Genomic DNA, 26,807 nt, shown 5'->3' on the forward strand with positions numbered 1-26,807 from the left:
CCCACACATTCCTCAGGGGCTCTCGTTGTTCCACATGTTCAACTCAGGTGCTGCAGAGACTGAAGATAGCCGTCTTCCATCTGTAGGCAGGTGTCGCATGTTTGCTTAAAAAAGTTGCTATGGCATTAAACAGTTTAAACCTATTATAGTAACCAGATTGTTTTAATAACATTCCATTTATATTAATACTCCAAATTTCTTTTACAATCCACAGTAAAGCTTGAGCATGTGGTTTTGATAAACCTCTTTGCTGTCAGATCCATTTAACAATTTAGTTACCTTTTGTGTTTAATGTAGGTTTCCCATAACTTTGAAGCCAAGGACAGGGACAACCATGTGACATCAAGTTTGCTCAGTCTGTAATTCTTACCCATTGCCACATTTTGTGTATCAAATGAAATAAGCAGTTATTATTTATGTATATAGTGCCAACGCAAGTGGAAGCAAGCGCAGTAGTGAAACAAGATGGGTATCAAGAAGCTGACAGTGGTAAGAGGGCCCTCTGCTGGCAAGCTTACACTGAACAGGAAGATAGGGGTTTTAAACAAGAGATACAGGCTACATATTGATTTCACCAGAATATGCAATGGGAAATGATGGTGCCTTGTAAGCTATATGATCCAGTCACATAGTAATGTTATTAAGTACAGTAGGCAGTGTCGGACAGGGGCATGAAGGACCCACCGGGGGAAGGCAGTGGTAGGTGCCCATGCTTAAAGGGTGTTGCTAGCCACAACAGAGGCTTGGCTAACCATTATAGAGGATATAGCCTGTAGACAACATGGATACCACACTGAATGGTCTGTTCATCCATTTTCTTGCTTTAACTAACTAACCAGTGATTGCAAAATATGCGCTATAGGAAGTTGGTGACACCCACGTTTTTACGCGCTACAGGAAGTTGGGGACCCATTTTTTAAAACTGAGCGGGTCCTGCCAGATGCGCTTTGTCCTGTGTACAGTGCCGCAGCATCCAATCACCGACGGTGGCGTCTTCTCAACCAATCGCCGCCGGCAGATTCTCCTCACTACAGATCCCAGGATCCCCATGGTGCTTGTGGCTTCTCCACCCTCTGTGTCCGCCTTCTGCAGCTGCCGCCCACTCCTCGCTCATTCAACGTTTCAGACAGACATAGTCACTCTTCTTGTACTCCCGGCTCACTCAGCCGCACTCTGGTCCCTCTACCTCACACTCTGCTCCCGCCTCAGCCGCAGCCACTCTCCATTCACTGTTCCTTAGTGGCACTGTGAGACCAGGGCGGGGGAGGTGTCTGTAGGTCGCAACCTCTGTGGCGATGTTGGACCCGGGTGGGGGGGGTGTCAGCCGAGAGCTGGGGAGGTATCGGCCGCAGTGTAGAACATTGCGGACCTGTTGATGCTGCAGAAACTCATCCAGGAGCTGGTGCCGCTGCTGCTCAGGTGTACACGGTGCTGGTGGAGAGGAGCTCCCTGGTTTTACTGGCTGGCTTTGTGGCCCCTGTCATTGGCCGGCTATGTGGCCCATTCCCTTGGTATTACTTGCCAACTGTGCGACCCCCCAATCCTGGCTGTGTAGCTGTGCATTCCTTCACTATCCCTGACACTGTAGCTGTGTGTATATACCATTTACCCTGACTGCTAACTGTGTGCACCCCTCACCTTACCTCCAGCGCTACCTATCCCTAACCTCTTCCTTGCCCCAATACTGCCCCAGCTATCTACCCTTGCTCCCCTCCCTACACCCAGCACTACCTGTTCCTAACCTCCTCCTTGCCTCCAGTACTTCCCCAGCTGCTATCTACCCTTATCCCCTCCCTCCCCTTAGTACTGCCTGCCCCTAATCACTTAATTGCCCCCAGTACTGCCCCAGCTGCTATCTACCCTTATCCCCTCCCTCCCATTAGTACTGCCTGCCCCTAATCACTTAATTGCCCCCAGTACTGCCCCAGCTGCTATCTACCCTTACTACCCTCAGCACTTCCTGCCCCTACCCCCCTCCTTGCCCCAGCACTGTTGCAACTGTCTGCACTTACCCCGCCCTACCCCCACTCTGTCCACTTTAACTCCCCATTTAGCCCCAGCTCTACCACAACTTCTCCCAGCCTTTACCCCCAGCTCTACCCAACTGCTGCTTGCCCTTAACCCTGTCTACTGCTAACTGCCCCCAGCTTTGTCTCAATTGTTGCTTGCCCTCACCCCCATAATATTTAATTGGACCCAAAAACAGTGAAGTAGGTCCCTGAGACCCACCATTTTTTCACTCAGCGCGATCACTGCTAATGCTACAATGTGGATGTCTGAAACCTGACATTAGAAGAGGAGGTGGGACCCACCAGGGATTTCCCCTATACCCCTGTGGGACTGTGTTAGGATCTGCGGTTAGCAGATCATCTTGGTTGCAGTTCCCAGTCTTAGCTGCTACTAGAACTTTGCATTTAATCCTGTCTGTCTGTGTGCTGATCACATGTGTTCAGTAATTAACTGTCTGCCTGTGTGTAGTATCAGCTGCACACTAGTTAATTGTCTTGTCAGTGTGCACAGGCTAGCTACACACTGGTCTGTCATTAGGGAGGCTTGCAGGGCTGCTTCTGATTGGACGCTCTATCTTTTAAATTACAGCCAGCCCTTCACTCCATGCCGGTGATAAAGTATTCTTGTTTCCGGTTCTGGCTTAGTCTCCTGTTACCCAGTCGAGCTCCAGTTCTCCTGTCTTTTGTATTGTGTTATTCTGCCATTTGTGTCACCCAGGCGGCACGGTTCGCTTATCTTCTACCTGCCGTTAGTGTCATCTTGGCAGCACGGTTCGCATACCTGCCCTCTGCCGTTCGTGTCATCCAGGCGGCACGGACAGTACTGTGTTCAGAGTACACAGCCCAGCGTGCGCTGCTTGTGTCAACCCGGCGGCACAGGCCACATTATAGCACCAGCTGCTTGTGTCAACCCGGCAGCACAGGCCGCACTATAGCATCAGCTGCTTATGTTAACCCGGCGGCACAGGCCACACTCCAGCGTGTTCAGTGCGCCATCCGGCGTACCAATGCCAGTGACTTTTTATTATTGCACAGATCTTCATCTGTCACATCTTGCCAAGCCTATTCAGCCCTCAAGGCTGCTACACGGCCCAAAGGCCGCTACTGGCCAAGTTACTCCACTCAAGGCAGGTGCATGGCCCAAAGGCCTATTCATCACCTACGGCCTTCAGGCCCACCTAGCCAAGTTGTCTGCCAGCTCTCAAAGCTGTTGTATGGCTGCATCTAGCCAAGAATTCCAGCCCTCAAGGCTGTTGCAGGACTAATACTCATAATAGTTACGTACGTGCCTAACGGCCTGTCCGACCCTGACAGTAGGTTGACTATAGAATGAGAATAAATGTTCAGTTATACACATACTTGCCGACAATCAGCTCCAGCCTTCCGGGAGGGAGCTGATTGTCGGCTAATAGCAGGGGGCGGGGCCGGCCATTGGGGGCGGAGCCGGGGGTGGGGGCGGCCATTTGGTGGCACACTGGGGGCGGGGATGGTGGCGAGGATGCACGATCGCATCATCGTGACTCCGCCCCCTCTTCACAACGCTGTTATTTTCAACATTGTGAAGCAGGGGGCGGGGCCACGATGACGCGATTCTGCGGGGGTTTCCGTTTTTTTCAGGGGGGAGGTGGGGAGGGTCACAAGCTTCCGGGAGGCTTGCCTGCCTTTCCGAGGGGGCGGGAGCGGCACCCGAAAATCGGGAGGCTCCCGGCCAAATCGGGAGGGTAGGCAAGCCTGGTTATACATGAACTGAGTAGATATCTGGTAATCAGGGTAAAGAGAAGGCATGTATTAAGAGAAGTACTGGCCGGTATGCACTCTCCGTTTGGGGCCCCTCCTCTAGCCGCTGGTGCAGGTCTTCGGGAAAACTAAGTGACGAACATTTTAAATTGGCATTTTTCTACTGCACATGTGCCAATTACCAGGAAAATGTCTGCCACACCTTTGTCCCCGTGATTTGTGCAGAGCTGTCGCTGCTGACGTGGGATCCTGGAGATGTAAGTGGTGAAAAAAAAAATGGGTGCAGGATGTGGGCCACCCTGGACCCAGGGCCTGTGTGCACCCATTAAAGATATGCCCCTGGTGGTAAGCCTGGGGAGGGTTAGAGGTAGGTTTGGGAATTTGATAAGCTTGTATAAATTGCAGATTGTTAAAATAGGCAGGGGCGTAGGGAGGGTGGCTCCAGTGGAGCACAAGCTCCAGGCGCCGTAGCTGTCCACAGGCGCCTTGCACTGCTGTGTACGCAGCAGCTGTCTTAGCTGACAGCCTGCCGGGTGCCAGCATTGAACTGTGAGCGCTGGCCTCTGAAGCAGTCAGAGGCTAAGGAAGCGTCCGATCGCTTCAGAGGCCAGCGTTCCCAGTAATGCAGTGCGCGGGTGACATGACATCACCCGCACGCTGAGGAGCCGGTGCGGCCGCGCCGACTGGATCAGGTAAGTACGGGGGAGGGGGGGCAGAACTACAGGGGGGACAACGTCACAGGACTACAGGGGCACTACTGGGGGTACTGCATATGGGCACCTATACAGGGGGACTCTGCATAAGGGCACCACAATAGGGGCATTGCATATGGGCACCACTACAGGGGGGAACTGCATATAGGCACTACTACAGGGGGTACAACTACAAGGGGCACTGCAAATGGGCACCACTACAGGGGGCACTGCATATGGGCACCACAACAGGGGGCATTGCATATGGGCACCACAACAGGGGGCATTGCATATGGGCACCACTACAGGGGGAACTGCATATGGGCACTACTAACGGGAGCACAGTATGGGGCCAGAACTTCAGGGGCACTACTTTAAAGGACACAACTACTGGGGGCACTGCATATGGGCACCTATACATGTGGCACTGCATAAGGGCACCACTACAGGGGACACTGCATATGGGCACCACTACAGAGGGGAACTGCATATGGGCACCACTACAGGGGGCACAGTATGGGGGGGCCAGCGTTCCCAGTAATGCAGTGCGCGGGTGACATCATGACATCACCCGTGAGCTGAGGAGCCGGTGTGGCAGCGCTTGCTGGATCTAGTTAGATCCAGTCAGGGTCAACCAGACAAATTGGTTGAAACAAATGGATTTTTGTCTGTTTTCCAGTGTTTGGTAACATGGTCGATTGTCATTTTCTCTCATACATTAGTGCACCTAGCTAGTGAGATGCTGGTTTGGAGCTTAGTAGGGGTTGGGCAGTCTTACTGTTTACGGAAGGGAATTCCACAGATCCAATGTGACTTATTGGGAAATACATTGAGATAATTGAATATCGGTATGTTTGTGTCATTTATTGTAATAGCTTTGTTTATTAGTAGCAGCAAGATATATTTATTCGGTGAAGTTAAATGTACCAATATAGGGACTTTGGACTCTATTTACTAAGCTGTGTTAGGAGATAAAGTGAACGGTGATAAGGTTCCAGCTAATCAGCTCCTAAATGCCAATTTTCAAACACAGCCTGTGACATGGGAGAGGCTACATAGCAGTCTGTGCACAGACTGGAGTCAAGGAGCAAGGAGGAGTCAGACCAGCAGACATTCACTCTGGGTAAGTAGTTCTCACTTACCTTATACTGCGTTATAGTGTCATAAGGCATCCTGATACTGCGTTTCCTATTTCCGAGGTGGCGTTGATTACAGAGGAGGTGGCACCCACAGCATACAGCTTTCATCATAACAAAAGGTTTCACTACAATATTTAGCCTACAGTTTTTGTCTACCAGTTCAGCCAGATAGACTGACAGCATTATACATCAATTGTATAAGGACAGATGGTCCCGATTTCCGGCACCATATAAAGCCCCAGTACATCATATTTAATTCACAACACCCAGCCTACAGTTGTTGCCCACCTGTCAAAATCAGAGAGACTGATTATTTCAACTATAAAGACATCGCTCACGTATGATTGGACGAAATCCGCATTAATTATTTGTCAACCTCCAGCCTCAAGTTATTGCCCACCTGATGTCATATATTTATTTCCAAACACCATAGTTAAAAAGATTAGAATACTTAGATCACAAATCCTCACACAATATTTGACATTTATATACCCATCTACCACGGAGCGCTTTTCTCTTCTTTTTTTGTATTCCTTGTTATTGGGAGAGCTTAGGACACCTTCCGAGAAAGCAGCTAGTGGTAACATTTATCCTTCTTCTGCGAGCGCTGACTGCCTTTTCTTTGTACTTTATTAGTCTGTGCACAGGGCACACAGTGGCATGGGTGTGAGTGGTGGGTGAATAGGATGGCTACATAGCAGTCTGTGCACAGGGCACACAGTGACATTGGTGTGACTGGTGGGTGAATAGGATAGGCTACATAGCAGTCTGTGCACAGGGCACACAGTGACATGGGTGTGAGTGGTGGATGAATAGGATAGGCTACATAGCAGTCTGTGCACAGGGCACAGAGTGACATTGGTGTGAGTGGTGGATGAATAGGATAGGCTACATAGCAGTCTGTGCACAGGGCACAGAGTGACATTGGTGTGACTGGTGGGTGAATAGGACAGGCTACATAGCAGTCTGTGCACAGGGCACAGAGTGACATTGGTGTGACTGGTGGGTGAATAGGACAGGCTACATAGCAGTATGTGCACAGGGCACACAGTGATATTGGTGTGAGTGGAGGGTGAATAGGACAGGCTACATAGCAGTCTGTGCACAGGGCACACAGTGACATTGGTGTGAGTGGAGGGTGAATAGGATAGGCTACATAGCAGTCTGTGCACAGGGCACACAGTGACATTGGTTTGAGTGGTGGATGAATAGGATAGGCTACATAGCAGTCTGTGCACAGGGCACACAGTGACATTGGTGTGAGTGGTGGGTGAATAGGATAGGCTACATAGCAGTCTGTGCACAGATCACACAGTGACACATTTTTCGTGTAATTACCGCACCCCCGGAAGGGTAGACACTTCTCCCACATTCTGCCCACTTCCTAGTGAAGTGGGTAGAAAACGTAGACTTTTCTTGCGGACTGAGAATTGCGTCATTGTGAGGCTTAGGGATGCAACCCAATGTCGGCAAATATATATGTGTGTGTGTGTGTGTGATTATATATATATACACATATATATATATATATATATATATATATATATATATATATACACATACACAGTCAGGTCCATAAATATTGGGACATTGACAGAATTTTCATATTTTGGCCTCTATTCACCACCACAATGGCTTTGAAGTGAAACAAACAAGATGTGCTTTAACTGCAGACTTTCAGATTTAATTTGAGGGTAATTACATCCAAATCAGGTGAACGGTGTAAGAATTACAACGGTTAAAAAGTGGGAGGCACATATAGAAACCGTTGTAATTCCTACACCGTTCACCTGATTTGGATGTAATTACCCTCAAATTAAATCTGAAAGTCTGCAGTTAAAGCACATCTTGTTTGTTTAACTTCAAAGCCATTGTGGTGGTAAATAGAGGCCAAAATATGAAAATTCTGTCAATGTCCCAATATTTATGCACCTGACTGTATATATAAACACGTGTGTGTGTGTATATAATAGATATATATATATATATATATATATATATATATATATGAAGCATTTCTATTATAATGCTCTACCAATATACTGTATATTAAAATTTTCTCAGGAAAGTCAGAAAAGTGTTACTCTATTATGGCTTTGAATAATGTATAGTGTTTTGAAGTTGTTGAATGTATAACTAGTTACTGGAAAAGATCTGAAGTACATTCACAAAGACTAACATCAGTTGGGGAATAATTCACTGTGTTGCCGAGATAGCTGTTCCAGTTGGTTTGCCAGGTGCCTCAATGCTTCTTTTCTGTTGGATTGGTGTCTGAAAGGTTTATCATATATTGCTTTCAGCAGTAACTGGAAAGGCAAAAAATTTAATTTTTGTATTCACCTGATGTATTTTTTATTTATCCACATCAACGCTAGCTGCATTGCAAAAAATTGGGCTAGCATAAGCCACGCTCCCGATAACCATAAACTATACCTGGTAAACACAAATCTCACCATTACCCAACAGGCCAAGCCTTTGTTAAACCGTGGAAAACCGGGATAATTCTGGAAAAATATATTAATCTACTTAGCAGTAATACTAAATGGAGATTATATAATACAATACACATTGGATATGAAGTTAAACTAGTGCTTTTTAATACCTCCCTGTGTGAATAATATTAATGAATAATTGTTCATCGGGTGACATCCTATGCATTATGTCACTAGACATCTCACTGATTATGAAATTATGACTACAGTCACTATTTGAATAAGTGTATTTGTTGAATTTATTGCCTATATTTATTCATGCTCACGGAGCATTGGTTCAGTTTCATTTGAATAATATAGCAATATTTATACCAGTGTTTGTCACACCATCATTAATCATTTTAATATATTATTAGGCAGGGTGGGTTATCATTCCAATGTATACCTTAAATGAACTTTGAAGGTTCTGTCATTAATTTTAAGTTTTATGAATATATTTCTATAAACCACACTGGCTTTATTATGAGATTTATACCTTTTCCGCACACTTGAGTTTATTCCTAAATAAAGGAAGTCTATATATTTCCTATACAGGATTCCATTTCAGGGGTTGATCTTGTTTGTGGTGAGCGCACCTGTTTACTATTATACACACTTATTTAGTGTCGCGTGGCTTTGGTTGGAAAAAGGTTTCAGATTTTTCTCAGCATCAGAGTTTATGCATGGAGTAATAAGGAAACCATGCGTTATAAAATTATATGTTGCAGTCATTTTAGTATTGGCACACGTGACAAAGCCGCCAACCTGCTCCTACTGTGGTTCGGTATTAACTATATTCTTCTAATAAATTACTTAGATGCCATACTGTACAAAAAAGACCACAACCATTTACTGTCTTTACCAACCATCCCGATTTTGGTATGACAGTCCCAATTTGAGGTCCCTATTGCTTACCATGTATGTCCAATTCACAGTTCTCCTAAATGACAAAGCAGCAGTGAATGAATCATACTTGCCTACCCTCCCTATTTGCCAGGAAGCCTCCCGAAAGTTGGGTGGGCACTGGCAGGCAAGACCCCACTCCGCCCCCACTGCAGTGTAGTATCCCCAGCCACGCCCCCTCTGCCACGCCACACCCCCCTGCTTGTCCGACCTGGCTGTCCCCTCCTGGAAGGGGCAGCCAGAATGTTGGCAAACCTGGAATGAGTACTGCACATACCTATCAATGGTAATTGGAGCAATATGGTGGGGTCCGAAGAAGGTTAAATAGCAACCTGCACTCACCCGACAATGTTGCTAAGCCCATTCCGCAAAGTAGGCATACTTGGGAAAAATCTGAGTATCATTGTCAAGGTTTTAAACGCACAATCAGTTTGTAATACAGAGACCTCTCTCTTAAACAGAGCCCACTACTAGTTTCTAAAGTCATGAAATCACTATGGCATCAAAGTCTGGGACAGTGCCGACAGTGACGCAAGTGTGCAACTTCAACTGCACAGTCAGTATGTAATACAGACATCCCACTTTCGCTGTGTGTGACTTCCGACCCACTGGGCATGCGCAGTGCTATGGTCTTCCATACGCCATGGCATAGTGCTTACATGGTGTATGGAGTGGCTCCACTGGGCATGCGCCAGAGATACCATTGCAACCCCTCGGAGCTGACAGCCACCACAGCGCCAACATGCCGACATTTCCGCAAGTTTGCGGTTTTAAAACGCGCAATCGGTTTGTAATGCCTCACTTTTAAACAGCCCACTACTAGTTTCACTACAGTATCTAAGTCTGGGACAGTGCCGACAGTGCCTAAAAATTATTATTTTCCAGGGCTCGAACCCGGGACAAGCACTTTTGCAAAGCGATCACCTAACCTCTAGCCCACAAGCCAGCTATATCAAGAAACGCACATAGCGGGCTCATCCTTGTGCACTCCACCCACCCGCTGCTGTTTTTAATAATAAAAAAATGCGTCTTCCTTCAAAATACTATACTAGTACATATATACACAGTACACCACCATTAGAGAATAATTCATCCCATCTCATTGAAAGCTGCGCGTGCATCTCATTAATCTACAGTATCGGTTATACCGTCATAACAACACGGCAACTACACTACTGTACAGTTATGTACAGTAGTGTGTACTGATTTGCGTCCCGTTATAAGAGCTTATGTGATATTAAAAAGATTGGTTGTGCAAACATGCAAATACTGTACAGTGCGTGCATGTGATATCCATCCAATTTAACAGTATGGTATTCAGTACAAATTACATCAGTGGAGCACTCGCCACCCAGCGGTTAAAAGCTGTATTACATGCCGTAGTGTACCTTGTGTTGTTGAATACCACAGTACGCCAAAGTCAAGCCATCACGTTACTTTCCATGGCACGACACAGAGGGCTGAATGGCGCGCTATGAGCAACAAACTAGCTGGGCCCATCTGTACTTGCCAACTCTCCCTGAATGTCAGGGAGACTCCCTGAAATAGTAGTAATCTCCCTGTAGAGTCTAATCATCTCCATGATTGTACCTTACCCCCTTTTATGTAGCTGCTATATAATATAAAAGAAACTGAAGATATATACATTCAAATGGGATCATTACATACTTGCCTACTTTTGAAAAAGCATTTCTGGGAGACTGTGAAAGCACCACCTATGAGTGCGGCGGTAAAGTGGGCGTGTACTTATTCATCTGAGAGGCGTGTCATAAACTTGCTTTACATCCAAATGCAAATGAGCCCCAAAGCAGTTATTAATATCTACTTGTTGATGAAAACACACTGATACTTTTCGGAAAATGCATGTAGCCATAGGGATCATTGTGCCTTATAACCAATGCAGGGAAATTATACTACACGGCCATAAGCTCCCCAGCCCGGCGCTAAGTGGGGGGGCGCGATCAGTGTGATCACTCCCCCCCACAGCCATATCAGTCTCGCACTGCAGCCCAGCATAAGCTGTGTGCTGAGCTGCTGTGAGGGGGGGGGGTGCGACGCCAGACCCGGGCCCCACCAGGTCCTTCTAGCAAGTCCGGGCCTGTGCAAGTTTATGGCACACCTCTCAGATGTAGCACCACACGCCCACTTTACCGCCGCGCTCATAGTTGCTACTTTCACAATCTCCCTGAAATGCTTTTTCAAAAGTAGGCAACTATGAGGCATGATCCCCTGACCCCATCCTCCCTGTTCAAATGTTGGAAGGTATGCACTATATATCATACATACAGTCAGGTCCATAAATATTGGGACATTGACAGAATTTTCATATTTTGTCCTCTATTCACCACCACAATGGCTTTGAAATGAAACAAACAAGATGTGATTTAACTGCAGACTTTCAGATTTAATTTGAGGGTAATTACATCCAAATCAGGTGAACGGTGTAGGAATTACAATGGTTTCTATATGTGCCTCCCACTTTTTAAGGGGCCAAAAGTAATGGGACAAACTACACAATCCTAAATCTAACTTTCACTTTTTAATACTTTGTTGCAAATCCTTTGCAGACACTTACAGACTGAAGTCTGGAACGCATAGACCTCACCAGACGCTGGGTTTCATCCCTGGTGATGCTCTCCAGGCCTCTACTGCAAATGTCTTCAGTTCCTGCTTGTTCTTGGGGCATTTTCCCTTCAGTTTTGTCTTCATCAAGTGAAATGCATGCTCAATCGGATTCTGGTCAGGGGATTGACTTGGCCATTGCATAACATTCCACTTTTTAGCCTTACAAAACTGTTTGGTTGCTTTTGCAGTATGCTTCGGGTCATTGTCCATCTGCACCATGAAGTGCTGTCCAATGAGTTCTGAAGCATTTGACTGAATATGAGCATATAATATTGCCCGAAACACTTCAGAATTAATTCTGCTGCTTTTGTCAGCAGTCACATCATCAATAAATACAAGGGAACCAGTTCCATTGGCAGCCATACATGCCCACGCCATGACACTACCAGCACCATGCTTCACTGATGAGGTGGTATGTTTTGGATCATGAGCAGTTCCTTTCCTTCTCTTCTCTTCCCATCACTCTGGTACAAGTTGATCTTTGTCTCATTTGTCAATAGGATGTTGTTCTAGAACTGTAATGGCTTTTTTAGATGTTGTTTGGCAAACTCTAATCTGGTCTTCCTGTTTTTGTGGCTCACCAATGGTTTGCATCTTGTGGTGAACCCTCTATATTCACTCTTGTGAAGTCTTCTCTTGATTGTTGACTTTGACACATATACATCTACCTCCTGGAGAGTGTTCTTGATTTGGCCAACTGTTGTGAAGGGGTTTTTCTTCACCAGGGAAATAATTCTTTTGTCATCCACCACAGTTGTTTTCCGTGGTCTTCCGGGTCTCTTTGTGTTGCTGAGCTCTCCGGTGCGTTCTTTCTTTTTAAGAATGTTCCAAACAGTTTATTTGGCCACACCTAGTGTTTTTGCTATCTCTCTGATGGGTTTGTTTTGATTTTTCAGCCTAATGATGGCTTGCTTCACTGATAGTGACAGCTCTTTGGATCTCATATTGAGAGTTGACAGCAACTGATTCCAAATGCAAATGTCACACCTAGAATCAACTCCAGACCTTTTACCTGCTTAATTGATAATGAAATAATGAGGGAATAGCCCACACCCGTCCATGAAATAGCTTTTGAGTTGATAGTCCCATTACTTTTGGCCCCTTAAAAAGTTTTGTCTTGAGGAATGGGCAAAAATCCCAGGGGAAAGATGTGGCAAGCTCATAGAGACTTATCCAAAGCGACTTGCAGCTGTAATTGCCGCAAAAGGTGGCTCGACAAAGTACTGACTTTAGGGGGGTGAACAGTTATGCACGCTGAAGTTTTCTGTTATGTTGTCCTAAATGTTTGATTCCCAATATAAAAAAAACACAACTTCACAGTTGTAGGCAGGTTCTGTGAATGAAATGATTGCACACCTTCAAACAATCCCATTTTAATTCCAGCTTGTGATGCAACAAAACGTGAAAAATGCAACGTGTGAATACTTTTGCAAAACAGTGTGTGCGTGTGTGTGTGTGTGTATATAATATATGTGTATAATATATAAAATATAAACACATGCACTCAGTGGTAAATTCTTGTCTTGGGACCAGATCTGGGAGCGCAAGGGGTGGCGAGAGATATGGATATAAATTTGCCGCTAAGCTGTGTTTTGTGAGATAGTACAGAAAAGAAGTCTGATATATAGGTTAGATACTAAGGCATACTTGCCAACATTATTGATGAGATTTCGAGGAGTAGCAGGAGGGGACCTGCTGCTCTCCTCTTTGGGGGGCGGGCCAGACGGTAGACCACATTAAGCCCCCTTCACAGAAAACCCCCGTGATTCGCGGGTCCGTGACACGATTTGCGCCATTTAGTCCCGCCCCTTCCCTACGGACTTGCAAATTCCAGGTAAAATCTCCCCATCCTGCCCACTTTACTAGGAAGTGGGAGGGGTGCGGGAGATATGCCTACTCTTCTGGAGGTGCGGGGGGTTACCCGAAAAAATCGTGAGCCTCCCGCGATTCCTGGGACAGTAGGCATGTATGTACTAAGGGCTCTATTTAGTAAACAAAAACAGTAATATCTTCGCTGCCATTATTGCTGGATAAAGCCTCTCATTTTGTTTCACTATATAGAAAAAAGAACAGTGCAGAGAAATCGCTGATTTCTCCTTCTATTCTTTTCTCTGATAACAGTGCTGCAGGTTTTAATGGGGGCTTCGCACAAACTGTATTTAATAATATGAGAGAAGTGAAGCTTCTATTTAAAGCTGGGTACACACTAACACATGTAGCGACAGCTACGGGGAGGGGGTTGGACGCGCCCCGTCCCCCTGGCCAGCGGGACCCGCTGCTGTCTGGAAGGTGATGGTCATTCAGTGTATACGAACGACCATCATCTACAGATATATCTGCTAGGTGTGTACCCACCTTAACACATAGTACCATCTCAGGATAGCGTTATGTGCGCTCTCAGGGTGGATAAGCAGGATGGGAATGTTCTCTTCCTGGTCTCTTCCATACTATGTAGCATCCCCACCATGCGCACAAGGTACATGCCTTTCGTCTCTGCAAAAGACGGCAATGGGTTTCTTTAGCTCCTCGCCAGGGCAGACCTTTACTGCTAGGTCTGTTCTGCCACCCAAAAATAAATGAAATCTGGAGATATAAGGAAAGCGATAAACGGCAAAGTTGTAATGCCACTTTTCATTTTCCTTTTTAAATAGAGCCCTAAAAATGTAATCATACATGGTTGCAAATTTAGAACATTTTCAGAGGGTGCAATTTTAAAGTACAAGGGGTTGATTTTTCAAAGGCATGTTTTGCAAGCTCCAGTAATATTAATAATTGTAAACAAAAAAATCCTATATATGAATGGTCCAGTATTACCATTGCAGATATTTTATTACATTTTTAAAAGGAACAGCTAAAAAAAGGCAGCTCATTTATTATTTTACTGCTGCGACTAGGGATGTGGGATGAACACTTATAGAAATATGGCAATAATCAATAAACAATTAAAAAAATATATATTTTACTAATCTAAACTATTCTAGCAGTCAATGAAAGGCAGACAATACAGCTCACACCCTTTCACACAGACAAAAAAAAACTTTATAGTTATTGCTCCACTATAGCGAAACCCATGACACTTGCCAGTTATGCCCCCACATCTCTAGTTACACCACCGCAGCGACTGTCGCACTCCCTGCAGCGGCACACAATAGGCCCTTCATAAATTTCAGCTCCAGGCCCATGAGAACAATTTGTGTATAGTTGCACCAGCACTCCAGCAAGAGATACATCTCCAGGCAGGTGTATCTGCTTTCAGGTCTTCTAAAGTCATAATTATGAGAACACGCCCCCTGCCCTTCCCTTCCTCATGCCACTGCTCCAGGGCCTAAGAAATCCTAAGTGTAGGAGGCACCAAAGTTTGAATATGGAGGTCTATGCACTTTTTATGGTATGTAGATGCAGTATGAAAATGTATGTCTGACTCAGAACAATAGATGTACGCAGGGGTGCCGAGAGGGGGGGCGGGTACTAATTACCCGGGCCCGGGCTTGCAGGAGGGGCCCGGCGGGGGCCCGGGTCTGGCGCCGCCCCCCTTCCAACTTACATCAAAGCAGCCCAGCACACGCTGCTGTGTGCTAGGCTGCACTGGGAGACTGCTCGCGGCAGCCACAGCAGTCTCCAATGGCTGTGTGGAGAGCGATCACGCTGTTCGCCCTCCCCACTGGCTATGCTCCGGACTGAGGGGCTCACAGCGCCCCCTTCCCAGCGCTCAGCGGCGCTGCAAACATTTTTTTTCTTCCCTAAGGGGGCGTAGCCGCGCCTCCCTAAATTAGACCATGCCCCCTTCTTCTCCCGGGCCCGGTGCAGCTCTCGGCGCCCCTGATGTACGTCCAACACTACATGAGCCTCCCTCTGTATATGTTTCCACTGATGCATAGTATGGGCCTGAATGTATCACAGACACACACAGCGCACAGATAATACACGTCTCTGCTGTGTGTAATGATTATATCTCTGCTCATCCCAATTAGGTGTTTTTATTTACTGACATGTAGTCATCACATTGTATTTACTATTAACCCCCAATGCCCTGCCTGAGATACATATCAGTGCCCCCCTGCCAGGGCACCTAGTGATGTCATAGTGGCAGCTGATGACATCACTATTGGAGGTGTGATGGGTATAATAAGGCAGCTGGATGCTTCCTGTGTCATATCTGATATTGCTGGACTAGTGACAGTACAGATATTTCTCTTCTCATTTCTGAGTGGATAAAATGATTTTACAATGAAGAAGATAGGAAATAACCATCATAAAGACCATCAAATGACTGTAAGTATCTCTTATAGAGCCACCATGGACTTACAGTATTACTGATGGTTAATGATGATAGGTCACTGTTATATGATTTCATAGAAGTTCAGGGTAGAGTTCGATACATTAGTTTTAAATACTCCCATTTCTCTGTATTTATACTATTTACTATGGAGTATTTGTGTTTTGCTTAATAGCTTTCCAGACTTTCTAATAATTATGTTGAGGTTCTGAAAATATTTGAAATAAAAGCAAAAATATTGTGAAATGCTGTTATAGAAGGGGAAGTGCATCTATATCACTGTTTGGTTTGCTTTATATTAGTGTTTTTTGTTTTTGCCTCTATAGTGGGGCTTCAATTAGAAGTGAAATTTGAGTAGTAAAAAAAACCCGACCAATTCAATATACAGGCGATAAGGGACATTAAAAGGCGAGGAACCTGTTAAGTTAATTCACATTAACGTTTTATCGCCTGTAATTGGATCCCCCTATGACTTTATTCCTGCAGCCAGTTATCTTTCCAGCTGATTTCCGATGCTGCCATATTCCTGCAGGGGCAGAACTATGGGAGACAATGGAGGCGCCTGCCGCCGGGCTCCAGCTCTGAAGGGGCACCTCCTCCATTGTCCACAACATATTCACCCCACTTAGGCCTGTAGCTATGTACCCGGAGTGTACCGTCATGGCCGCCAGTGGTGGGCTGGGCCGGGGGGCAGGGTGCCATATGCCCCCCGGGCCGGCAGCTGTGTGTTTGCTGTAATCAGCAGCCGCTGAGAGTCTGTAAGACTCTCATCGGCTGCTGCTGCTCCCACTGCGGGAGCCATCTTCCGGCTCCCGCAGTGGGTAATGGGAGAGACGTCGTCATGATGACGTCTCTCCCATAATGCAAAGCGGCTGGTGGAGCCGGTAGAAGCGTCGGGACCAGGAGCGGGGTTTCAAGTAGGTGTTTTTTTTTTTTTTTTTTAATTAAGTCTCTCTCTACTGGGGGGGTATTACAACTGGGGGCACTACCAGGGGGGTGGATTACTACTGGGGGCACTACAAGTGGGGGGGAGGACTACTACTACTGGGGGCACTACAAGGGGGGACTACTACTACTGGGGGGACTTCTACTACTACTACTACTACTACTGGGGGCACTACAAGGGGGGGGCTACTACTGGGGGAACTACAAGGGGGGACTACTACTACTACTACTGGGGGCACTACAAGGGGGGGCTACTACTGGGGGCACTACAAGGGGGTACTACTACTACTGGGAGCACTACAAGGGGAGGGGACTACTAGTGGCACTGCATAGGGGGGAGGGGACTACCACTGGGTGCACTGCATAGGGGGGAGGGGACTACCACTGGGGGCACTGCATCGATGGACCACTGCTGGGGCTCTATATAAAGGGCAATACTGGGGGTACTGCATTAGGGGGGAGACTACAACTGGGGCCACTATTTAAGGGGCATTGCATAAGGGTTACCACTATTTGGGGCACTGCATGGGTGGTGGACTGCTACTGGGGGCACTATATAAGGGGCACTGCATAGGGGGTACTACTATTGGGGGCACTATATAAGGAGCTTACTACTGGGGGCACAAGGGGCACTGCACAGGGGGGACCACTACTGGGTTCACTATCTAAGGGGCTTTCTACTGGGGGCACTATATAAGGGGCTTACTACTGGGGCACTGCATAGGGGGGGGACACTACTGGAGGCCTGCATAAGGGTGTTCTCTCCTGTGGCACACGGGGGCACTGTATATGGGCACTACGACAGGGGGCTGCCCCTAATCTTTATTTTTACCTTACATTAATCCCATATGGACCCGCCTCCTCCCTGAAACACTTGAGGGTGGGCGGCGCCATAGCACGCACGTTCTTCGGGCACCCTGGCTACACGCTACACCTCTGCCAGGGCCGCCTGCATGCATTTGCCCCCCAGGCTAAAAGTTGCCAGCCAGCCCCTGATGGCCGCCCAATACATGGCACCTGAGAAGCCACCATACACTAGTGGAGAGCTCAGTGTCAGACCATCAGCTGTCGCCTTCTTCTATCTATAGCATGTGAATTGCTACATTACAGTGTCAGTGGCTGTGATGGGGGGGGGACACTAAATTATAATTTGCTTCCGGGCGTCTGGGATGAATTTACGCCACTGTATTCCTGAGATACTAACTCATCTCACTGATAGGGGTTTTACAACTGGCTCCAACTGTAAAATAGTCCTTTATTTATTACACATAACCAAGTCAGACCAAGACAATTGTCCTTTCTCTTGGCACAGAATAGGCTGGGTTGGGAGAATACCTTGGCATTAAAAATCTTTAGTTGTTCTTATGTCTGTTTCATTATTTCACAGGTCGCTCTACGCATCCGTCCATTTAATAGGTCAGAGGCTGAGAGCAGCGCCCGATGCATTATACACCAGCTCGGGCAGCAGGTAAGAAAATGCTAATAACATTATTTTAGTTTAAATAATTTAATTAGTTTAATATTCAACCCAGTTCATTTTAAAATGGTTTTCTTACCAATACACTATTATTATATTAGATTTATTTGTTGTTTAAAGGACATTATTTTACATTACAGCACATTTACTTAGATTTTTCACATTGTATATATATTTGTGTTTATAAATAAATAAATATGATAAAAACTAAATATTTTGCTTTGTGTATCAGAGGTGGATCGCTATCCAAGGTCCCCATATGGTATGCAGTTGGGAAACCGGCTGCCTTAATAACGACAGCCGGCTGCTTTATCCCAGCGCGGGATAAATGACCGGCATCTATATCTACACGCCTGTCATTTACCCGACGCCGGGAGACCGGCGCCCGGCATCCCGATCGAAGGGATGCCAGGCGCCGCGAGCGGACAGCTGCGGGTGGGAGGGTTAGGTTTAGGGCACCCGGGGGGGACTTAGGCTTAGGCACCCCCCCCTGGAGGGTTAGGGTTAGGCATGGGGAAGGGGGGTTAGGGTTAGGCACTTGGGGGGGGGGGAGGTTAGAGTTAGGCACCACTAAGGAGGATTAGGGGGTTAGGTTAGTTTATATTTACCTTAGGGACGATCAGGATTTCCAGCACTGTCGGGCTTCCGCTGCCGGGCTCTGCTGATCTGTCGGGCTGCCGCTGCCAGGAATAGAACTGCCGGCTATGCGCAGCCGGGATTCCATACCGATTCCCCCCATATACCCATTAAATTAGAGTAATGACCTGCTGCTCAGAGAGTGCTGTTTTGTGTCTCTGTGCACAAGAAATGGGGAAATCATTAACCATTGTTGGCTTATGCAAATGCCGGACCTGTTGCAAAACACCATTGCAGGGCTCCTAAGCTGCTCCTCCCTCTTAGTAACCATCTGATTATATTTGTCAGACAGCGGTGTGACCTCACAGACCAGTAGGAATTGGTGAGCTGTCTGCTTGTGGCTTCCTATTGGTCTGCATGATCACACCCCCCTATTCTGCACATGCAGCACCACACCAGCTATTGCTATATCCTAAGAAGGTAGTGATAGGAGATGTATCTATGTTTATACTGCAGAGAGGCCGGACAACATCTTCCAATCCAGGGCTTTTGGTTAAGTAGGGAAAAAAGATGCCATGCACATTTTATGGACAGTAACATATGGCATTTCCCTCCAATAATTAGGGTATGCTGAGACTTGGAGTTCCACAATAGGTAGCAAACCACTTGAGGCACAATCCTATAAGTTATTATAATATGTCTCGCTTACAATTGGACGGACCCCCAGGCCTATGAGGTAGGCCATCTTGTGTCTTAAGGGCTTAAGAGCCAGTGACTAATAGACCTTTTATAGATATCAGCAAAATGTTTCTGGAAACTGTGCTGAAATGCTGATAATTATCACTTTATACTCCCAGATCCCGATCCTATGTGTGACTTCGCTGTCATCCATTAATAGAACTGGGCTTAAGATGTTCTGCTCTAGCTGCAGAGATGCTTGTAGAACCTGGTGACATCTACTGAACATGTGTCTTCTCTTTCCTTATAGACAGTACTACTGCACGACCCTGCGAGGATCCTGATGACGTTCTGCGTTGCTGCAGGATCAGAGAAAGGACGTTTACCTTTAATGAGGTTTTGAATCAAGCAGCTACCCAGGTGATTGTAATCCTGAGATCAGTGGCATCACAAGGGGGGTGCGGTCCGCACCCGGGTGTCTCCCACTGAGGGGTGACACCAAGGTGCAGGCTCCCCCTCACTGACAGGGGCCGGATGCTGCACTGTAGCATTAAGTGCAGCACTCAGCTCCTAACACTGAGGGAGCCGACCAGCACTGCACACAGGTACCTCCTGCACCCCCAACTCCCCCCCCAAGTTATAGGCATGAGGCCACGACCTCTGCTCACAAGACCACACCCATGCCTGCATGGCTACGCCCCATTTCAACAGCGGACGCCACTGCCTAAGATATTTAGAATGAATAATAAAAGTTAATAGTATATATAATACAGTACTCAGGGATATCTTATGAGAAGAGGATTCCTGTGTGCAGTCTCTGAAAGGGTCCCCCCCAAACCATTGTATGCGAGGTGAGTCTCTGGTACTATGCCAGAACCTATTGTGCATGCATCAGTGGCGTAACTAGGGTATTTGGAACCCAGGTCAAATTTGAAAAGGGAGCCCCCCCTCCACCCCAATCTGCGCGGCAAAAAAATGGGCGTGGTCACTTAAAAATGGGCCGTGACAACATGACACACCCCTTTATTTTCACACTGAACATTCCTATCCATATGCACCTTAACCCCAGTAGTACCCCTTATACAGTACCCCAGTATGCAGTTGTGGTCCCTCTTATGCAGGCCCATAGTAGTGCCCCTTATACAGTATCCCCAGTAGTGGTCCCCCTTATACAGCCCCCAATTAGTTCCCCTTACTCAGTACCCCCAGTAGTGGCCCCCCCAAATGCAGTGCCCCATGTAGTGTTCCCCCTTATGCAGTGCCCCCAGTAGCAGTCCCCACAATGCAGTGCCCTTTATATGGTGCCCCCAGTAGTAGTGCCCCCCCTATGCAGTGCCCTTTATATAGTGCCCCCAGCAGTAGTCCCCCCCCATGCAGTTTTCCCAGTAGTGGCCTCCTTATGCAGGCACCCAGTAGTGATCCCCCCTATCCAGTGCCCCCTGTAGTGGCCCTTCCTATTATTGCCCCCAGTAGTGGTCCCCCGAGTGCAGTGCCTCTAGTAGTAGGCCCCTTTTATAATGCCCCCAGTGGTAGTTCCCCCCCCCCAAGTAGTAGTCCCCAGTAGAGGTTCCCCCTCCCGATTAAGTGCCCCCAGTAGTATTCCCCCCAGTAGAGGTCCTCCCAATAATGGTGCCCCCAGTAGTAGCCACCCCTCCCACGTTGTGCCCCCACCCCCCGTAGAGGTCCCCCCAGTAGTAGCCACCCCCCTCCCCCGTTGTGCCCCCAGTAGTGCAGATAGGTTAAAAATATATATATATAAAAATATACTTACCTGAATCCATGCTGCTGCTGCTCCGGTCCGCGACGCCGCTCCCGCTGCCGCCGCCCGCCAGTCCTCCCGGGCTGGCGCGCTCAGCATTATGGGACAGACGTCATGACGTCTGTCCCATTACCCACTGCAGGAGCCCGACGGAAGTCTGGCTCTTGCAGTGGGTGCTGCAGCAGTCAATGAGAGTCTATCTGACTCTCATTGGCTGCTGTTTAACACACGCATCACCGTCAGCGCTGGCGGCGATGCGTGTGTTATGCACAGCCTGATCACGCCTCCTGGCGCTATTGGGCAAGCGCTCAGGGGGAGGGAACGGGCTCTGGTGTGCAGCACAGGACCGGTGCTGGAAGCCTAGCACCGGTCCTGTGTAAATGTGTAGCGCTGACCGCACTCATTGCGGTCGGCGCTACACTGGCTAACTAAGGAGGGCGAGCCAGTACCGTGGCCGGCGGCGCGCCGCCGCTCCAACGGCGCCCAAGGGATGCACCCCGCTCGCCCTGCCCTAGTTACGCCACTGGCATGCATATATCTACAGGAAAATGGTGCCACAAGGTAGATTTTTCGTTTGAGGCTGCTGCATGGTAAGTACATTTAATGGGTGTATTGAGTGCGGTGTGGGGACCCCTGGACTCAGGTGCCTATGTACACCACACACCCTACACCCATTATACATATGGTAGATCTGCTCATGATGCATCTTGTAAGGGAGTAAAATAGCGCATGAGAACAATTTATCATCACATGTGAATGTAGCATCAGACATTAATGCCTGTACAGCTATCATTTCTCCTTATTCAGTATAGAGCATGTCTTAAAAAATGTTTGCATGATTGCTTATGTAGAATCAATAAACGTGTCTCATTTCAAGAGCATGTTTATCAGTCCACAATGAAGAACCTAGTGGATGGTATTATTTCGGGGTACAATGCTGCCATATTTGCCTATGGTCCAACAGGTAAACTAATGTTATTAAATCATAAGTATAATTGTTTATATTGTATTTGTAAAAGTAGTGAGCTGGTGAAATGAGTGGTGGTAAAAACATGTGGACCATCTGTATTGTTAGCTAGTAGTTTCCTTATGAGCTGTGCAATTATCCATGTGGTTCCAGAAAGTGAGGTGTTAGGTGCACGGCAGCTTGTGAATACCGCTGCTTCTAACTCTCACTGACCAGGGAATAGGTGCACCCATCACCAAACGTGATAGGCAGCATTTTTTGGACAGAAATGTCTAAGCGGTGACATCCCTGAGAGAGTGAACTGATGAGCAGCATCCTGATGAATATTGGTTTAGTCACATGATGTCTGTCACTGTTCATTACTGACATTGTATAATTGCATATCTGCCATTCTCTCTTGTAACGTCAGTGAGTGTATGCTTAATACCTATATGTTTATTACAGGTACCGGGAAGATGTTTACCATAATGGGCAATGGTCATGATCCCGGAGTAATATTCCACACACTATATAAAGATCTATATAAGACCATCGAGGAGCAGAGAGGGCCAAATACATTCTCTGTTTCATTGTCCTATGCTGAGGTAAATATGTGAGGAATATGTGCTTGGTTTATATTCTATGTGTCTTATTTGGAGTTGGATGGAACTCTGGGGGTTTCTGCATAAGATATGCATTTACATACTGCACATGCACAGGCAGCGGCAAACATGCATAGGCCAAGTATATTGCAGCACATGTAGACATGATGCATAGGTAGATTTGGGATGTGTGTCTATTGCCAGTGCTGTAGGGCCGGATGCAACTACACAGAGTGATGATGTAAATGACCCCTCTATATATGCAATCAGGGGCATAACTAGCATTCACCAGGCCCCCTAGCAAAGTTTGAGGGGGACCCCTACTCTGCTTACAATTCCTTTCCTCATTATATACAGCATCTGGAGAACCACAAGTAACCCAAGTCCTTTCCAGAGAGTAAATGTGGATTACACACTTGTCGTGCTTGTATTGAGAGAGATTATTCCTTTATTACATTTTCAGGTCTACAATGAAACCGTTCAGGATCTGCTAAGACCGTCCTCTGGATGTTTGACCCTCAGAGAGGATCCCTATGGCAACACCAGGATAGAAGGGATTGCTGAGTTCTTCCTCAGCGAGCCCTGAAGAGGTGACTATTATTAGTCTGTGCTACCCTTATGCAGCGTCCAAGCTCCAAAACTAGTCATCCCTGTCTATATTATTATTATTATTATTAATAATAATAATAATAATAATAATAATAATATCACCTTTTATTTATAAGGTACCCTAAGGGTTCTGCAGCACTGAACAAGGGGGTTACAAATAACAATGTTATATAAGTACAGACTAATACAAACCGTAGTTGCCGACTTTCTGGCTGCTTCTTCCCAGAGGGAGCAGCCAGATCGGCAGGGCAGGGTGTGTGGCTGGCAAAAGAGGGCGTGGCCGGGTGGATGACCACTGTTTGTGGATGTAACGGGGCCACACGAATGCATAATTTTGGCCCCGCAAGGGGCGGGCCAAAATGACGCGATTCAGCGTGAATCACATCACCGCCCCTTCCCCTGCTGCGGGGGTTTAACAAATAATTGCGGGAGGGTCAGGGGGATCGGCGGCCGCTGGGAGGCTCGCCTGCCTTTCCGGGGGGCCGGGAGCTGCACCCGATTATCGGGAGGCTTCTGGCCGAATCGGGAGGGTAGGCAACCCTGATACAAACAGGTTTGCTGTCTGCAAAGAACCTATTAATGTGTGAATTAATAAGAGGGGCCATGATTATGTGATCGCTGGTGTGGTGACCCCATTGTAGCTATAACACATGGCTGTAACTTTAGGAGTTGTTTTGTGTAACCACAAGAATGTTGGTGCATCTATATTACTCTCTCTTTTTCAGGCCATAGTATTACTGATGAAAGGGAACAAGCGCCGCTCTAAGGCAGCCACAGCTGCCAATAAGAACTCATCCCGTTCCCATGCTGTGTTACAAGTCACCGTAAAGCAGAGGAGCAGTGATGGAGTGTGCACCGGCAAGCTTTACATGGTAGACCTGGCAGGATCAGTGCGAGCATCCCACGTATCACTTGTGATTACACAAATCATTATCATTTCTTTGTTTTTCCCCTTGCAATGCCAAATGCGTTTTAAGAGATGAGGGTGCCCGTGTACAGCTTCCATTTAGGCCCCCTCCTCTCTACTGCGCATGCGTGGGTCTCCAGGAAAATGGCGCCCGTGCCTTATTCCCAGGGACATTTTTTCTGTGATATTTGCAGTATTCTAAAGATTGCATAAAGGTAAGCATTAACTAAATATTGGTGCAGGGTGTACGGTGTGGGTCTCCTGGACTCAGGAGCCCATGTGCACCGCACACCTTGCAGCTATTATAAATCTGGCCCTGTAAATAGGTGAATGTCGTTAGTATGCTGTCCTGCTGCAGTGTTCATGCTTTACCACTAGTTGTCACTGTCTATTCTACGGAGAGAATATCTGTCATACACATCAGTCCCTGGCTTATTGCAGCTTATAGTCAAAATGATCTAACACACATACACACACATTCTCATACAGGGGTCCATTTTTGGCCAGCTGCCAGTTCACCTGCCAGTATGATTTTGGAGGAAATCAGAGCACCCAGAGAGAACCCACGGAATCACAAAGAGGAACATGCTAATTCTCTCGCTCCGGAGCTCACTACAAAAGGGGCGGCTGTCGATGTTGATCAACAGTTCGCCCCGTTTTGTAGGCGTGGCGGGGGGTGGTTTCACAAACGGAGGCATTCCTGAAGGAACGCCTGCCATTTTGTGGGTGGCCGCACTGACATCAGCAGTGAAGACTCTCGCAGCACACTCACCTACGGGAGCAAGGCCAAGCACATCAAAACACTGGTGAGCAGCCCCCAAGGCGTACCGGCATATTTATCTATGTTACTGGAAAAAACTGTGGTGGAACAAGGGATTTATTATTAAATAAAACAAACATTAGGAACATTCAAAATCAGTTTTGTTAGAAGATTGGCTGGAATGTGATCTTTTGCCTTCTATTAAAAATTCAGCTGCCAATTAAAATATGTTAAAAAGATATACTACAGACTCAATCAGTCATAAAAGCTACATCTGTGGTATTACATATCTGTGTGAGGACATGTAGGTTACCCAGCCATAATCTCCTGTGTCCCTGTTTTCTCTGAGTGTGCCAGTGCCCAGTAACTAACTCTCTGCATTTTACCCATCCTCCTGCAGGTGGAGAGGAACCGTGTTTGTGCCCCCAACAAAATCCCTGAGGCTGCAAGAGAAGACAAAGTGCAGCTGAAAGACCCTCGTCCTCCAGGTAGTCTTGTTTTTTTTTTAAATGAAAAGATGGAGGGTTCTGTTTATCATAGTTGTGCGCTAACAATCTGCATCACCTCTTATCTAAGCAATACAAATTGTAGTTGTGCCACAATGTACAGTGCTGGGATGGTTGGGAGATATGTACATATGCTGGTCCTTACAGTTGCAGGTTAGGCGAAGGAAGCGACTGACCCAGTTTCAATGGGAACAAATAGGTGTTTACACTTCCAAACTATAATCTATTGACTATCTGAAGCTAAACATATACCAGACATAGTAGTAACTGTATTATTTCTGTACTCTTTTCCATAGAGCCAGCCCATAAGGATAAAGCCTCCAGTTCCAGTAACACTGGTCCTAAGAGACGCTCTGCGTACGTACTTACATGAACAATATGTAACAATGTGATTTATGGATATAAATGTAAAATAATGAAAATTAATGTAATTTATAGATGAGAATAGATTAGTATTTTTTTTAACTATCATTATTCAAATGTTAACCATATTACACACCATAATATCTAGCGATGGGTACATTATTATATTGTATTAACCTTCACTATTGTTACATTCTCATGGAGTCCTTTAGGTGGAAATGTGTCTGTTTTCTCTTTTTAGGGCTTTGCTGCATAAATTGACCTCCGTGGCCCCTATGCCAAGAGAGCACCTGGCAGTACCGGTGGTCGTAGTCACTATGCGATTTGAACACCTAGCAGTACCGGAGGTTGTGGTCCCTATGTCAAGAGAACACCTGGTAGTACCGGAGGTTGTGGTCCCTATGCCAAGAGAACACTTGGCAGTACCGGAGGTCGTAGTCCCTATGCCATTTGAACACCTGGCAGTACCCGAGGTTGTGGTCCCTATGCCAAGAGAACACCTGGCAGTACCTGAGGTTGTGTTCCCTATGCCAAGAGAACACCTGGCAGTACCTGAGGCCATGGTCCCTATGCCAAGAAAACACCTGGCAGTACCTGAGGCCATGGTCCCTATGCCAAGAAAACACCTGGCAGTACCTGAGGCCGTGGTCCCTATGCCAAGAAAACACCTGGCCGTACCTGAGGCCATGGTCCCTATGCCAAGAGAACACCTGGCAGTACCTGAGGCCATGGTCCCTATGCCAAGAAAGCACCTGGCAGTACCTGAGGTAAGTGCTTTCAGTGTTATTGTGGCTACTTACACTTTCCTTATGTCCTAGTATTTATAG

The 26,807-nt window shown here is 46.8% G+C and overlaps 1 protein-coding gene across 1 annotated transcript; it reads left to right on the forward strand.

Moving 5' to 3' along the window:
- Positions 1-22,818: 22,818 nt before the first annotated feature.
- On the forward strand, positions 22,819-26,807 carry LOC148541930 (uncharacterized). The gene is made up of 7 exons (XM_088476654.1): positions 22,819-22,838; positions 23,299-23,425; positions 24,170-24,316; positions 25,512-25,599; positions 25,914-25,974; positions 26,222-26,495; positions 26,799-26,807. Exons 3-7 carry the CDS (start codon positions 24,185-24,187, stop codon positions 26,805-26,807), a joined length of 564 nt encoding a protein of 187 aa, XP_088332780.1. The 5' UTR covers positions 22,819-22,838; positions 23,299-23,425; positions 24,170-24,184.

This window comes from Taudactylus pleione, unplaced genomic scaffold (genome assembly GCF_031769625.1).
Source record: "Taudactylus pleione unplaced genomic scaffold, aTauple2 ptg000016l, whole genome shotgun sequence".
Taxonomy (NCBI): domain Eukaryota; kingdom Metazoa; phylum Chordata; class Amphibia; order Anura; family Myobatrachidae; genus Taudactylus; species Taudactylus pleione.

Excerpts from the sequence above, each read along its gene's own strand:
- LOC148541930 (XM_088476654.1), top strand. The coding sequence starts at position 24,185 with ATGAAAGGGAACAAGCGCCGCTCTAAGGCAGCCACAGCTGCCAATAAG. Across the intron at positions 24,317-25,511 it reads GCACCGGCAAGCTTTACATG|GTGGAGAGGAACCGTGTTTG; the intron begins GTAGACCTGGCA and ends ATCCTCCTGCAG. Across the intron at positions 25,975-26,221 it reads GGTCCTAAGAGACGCTCTGC|GGCTTTGCTGCATAAATTGA; the intron begins GTACGTACTTAC and ends TTCTCTTTTTAG.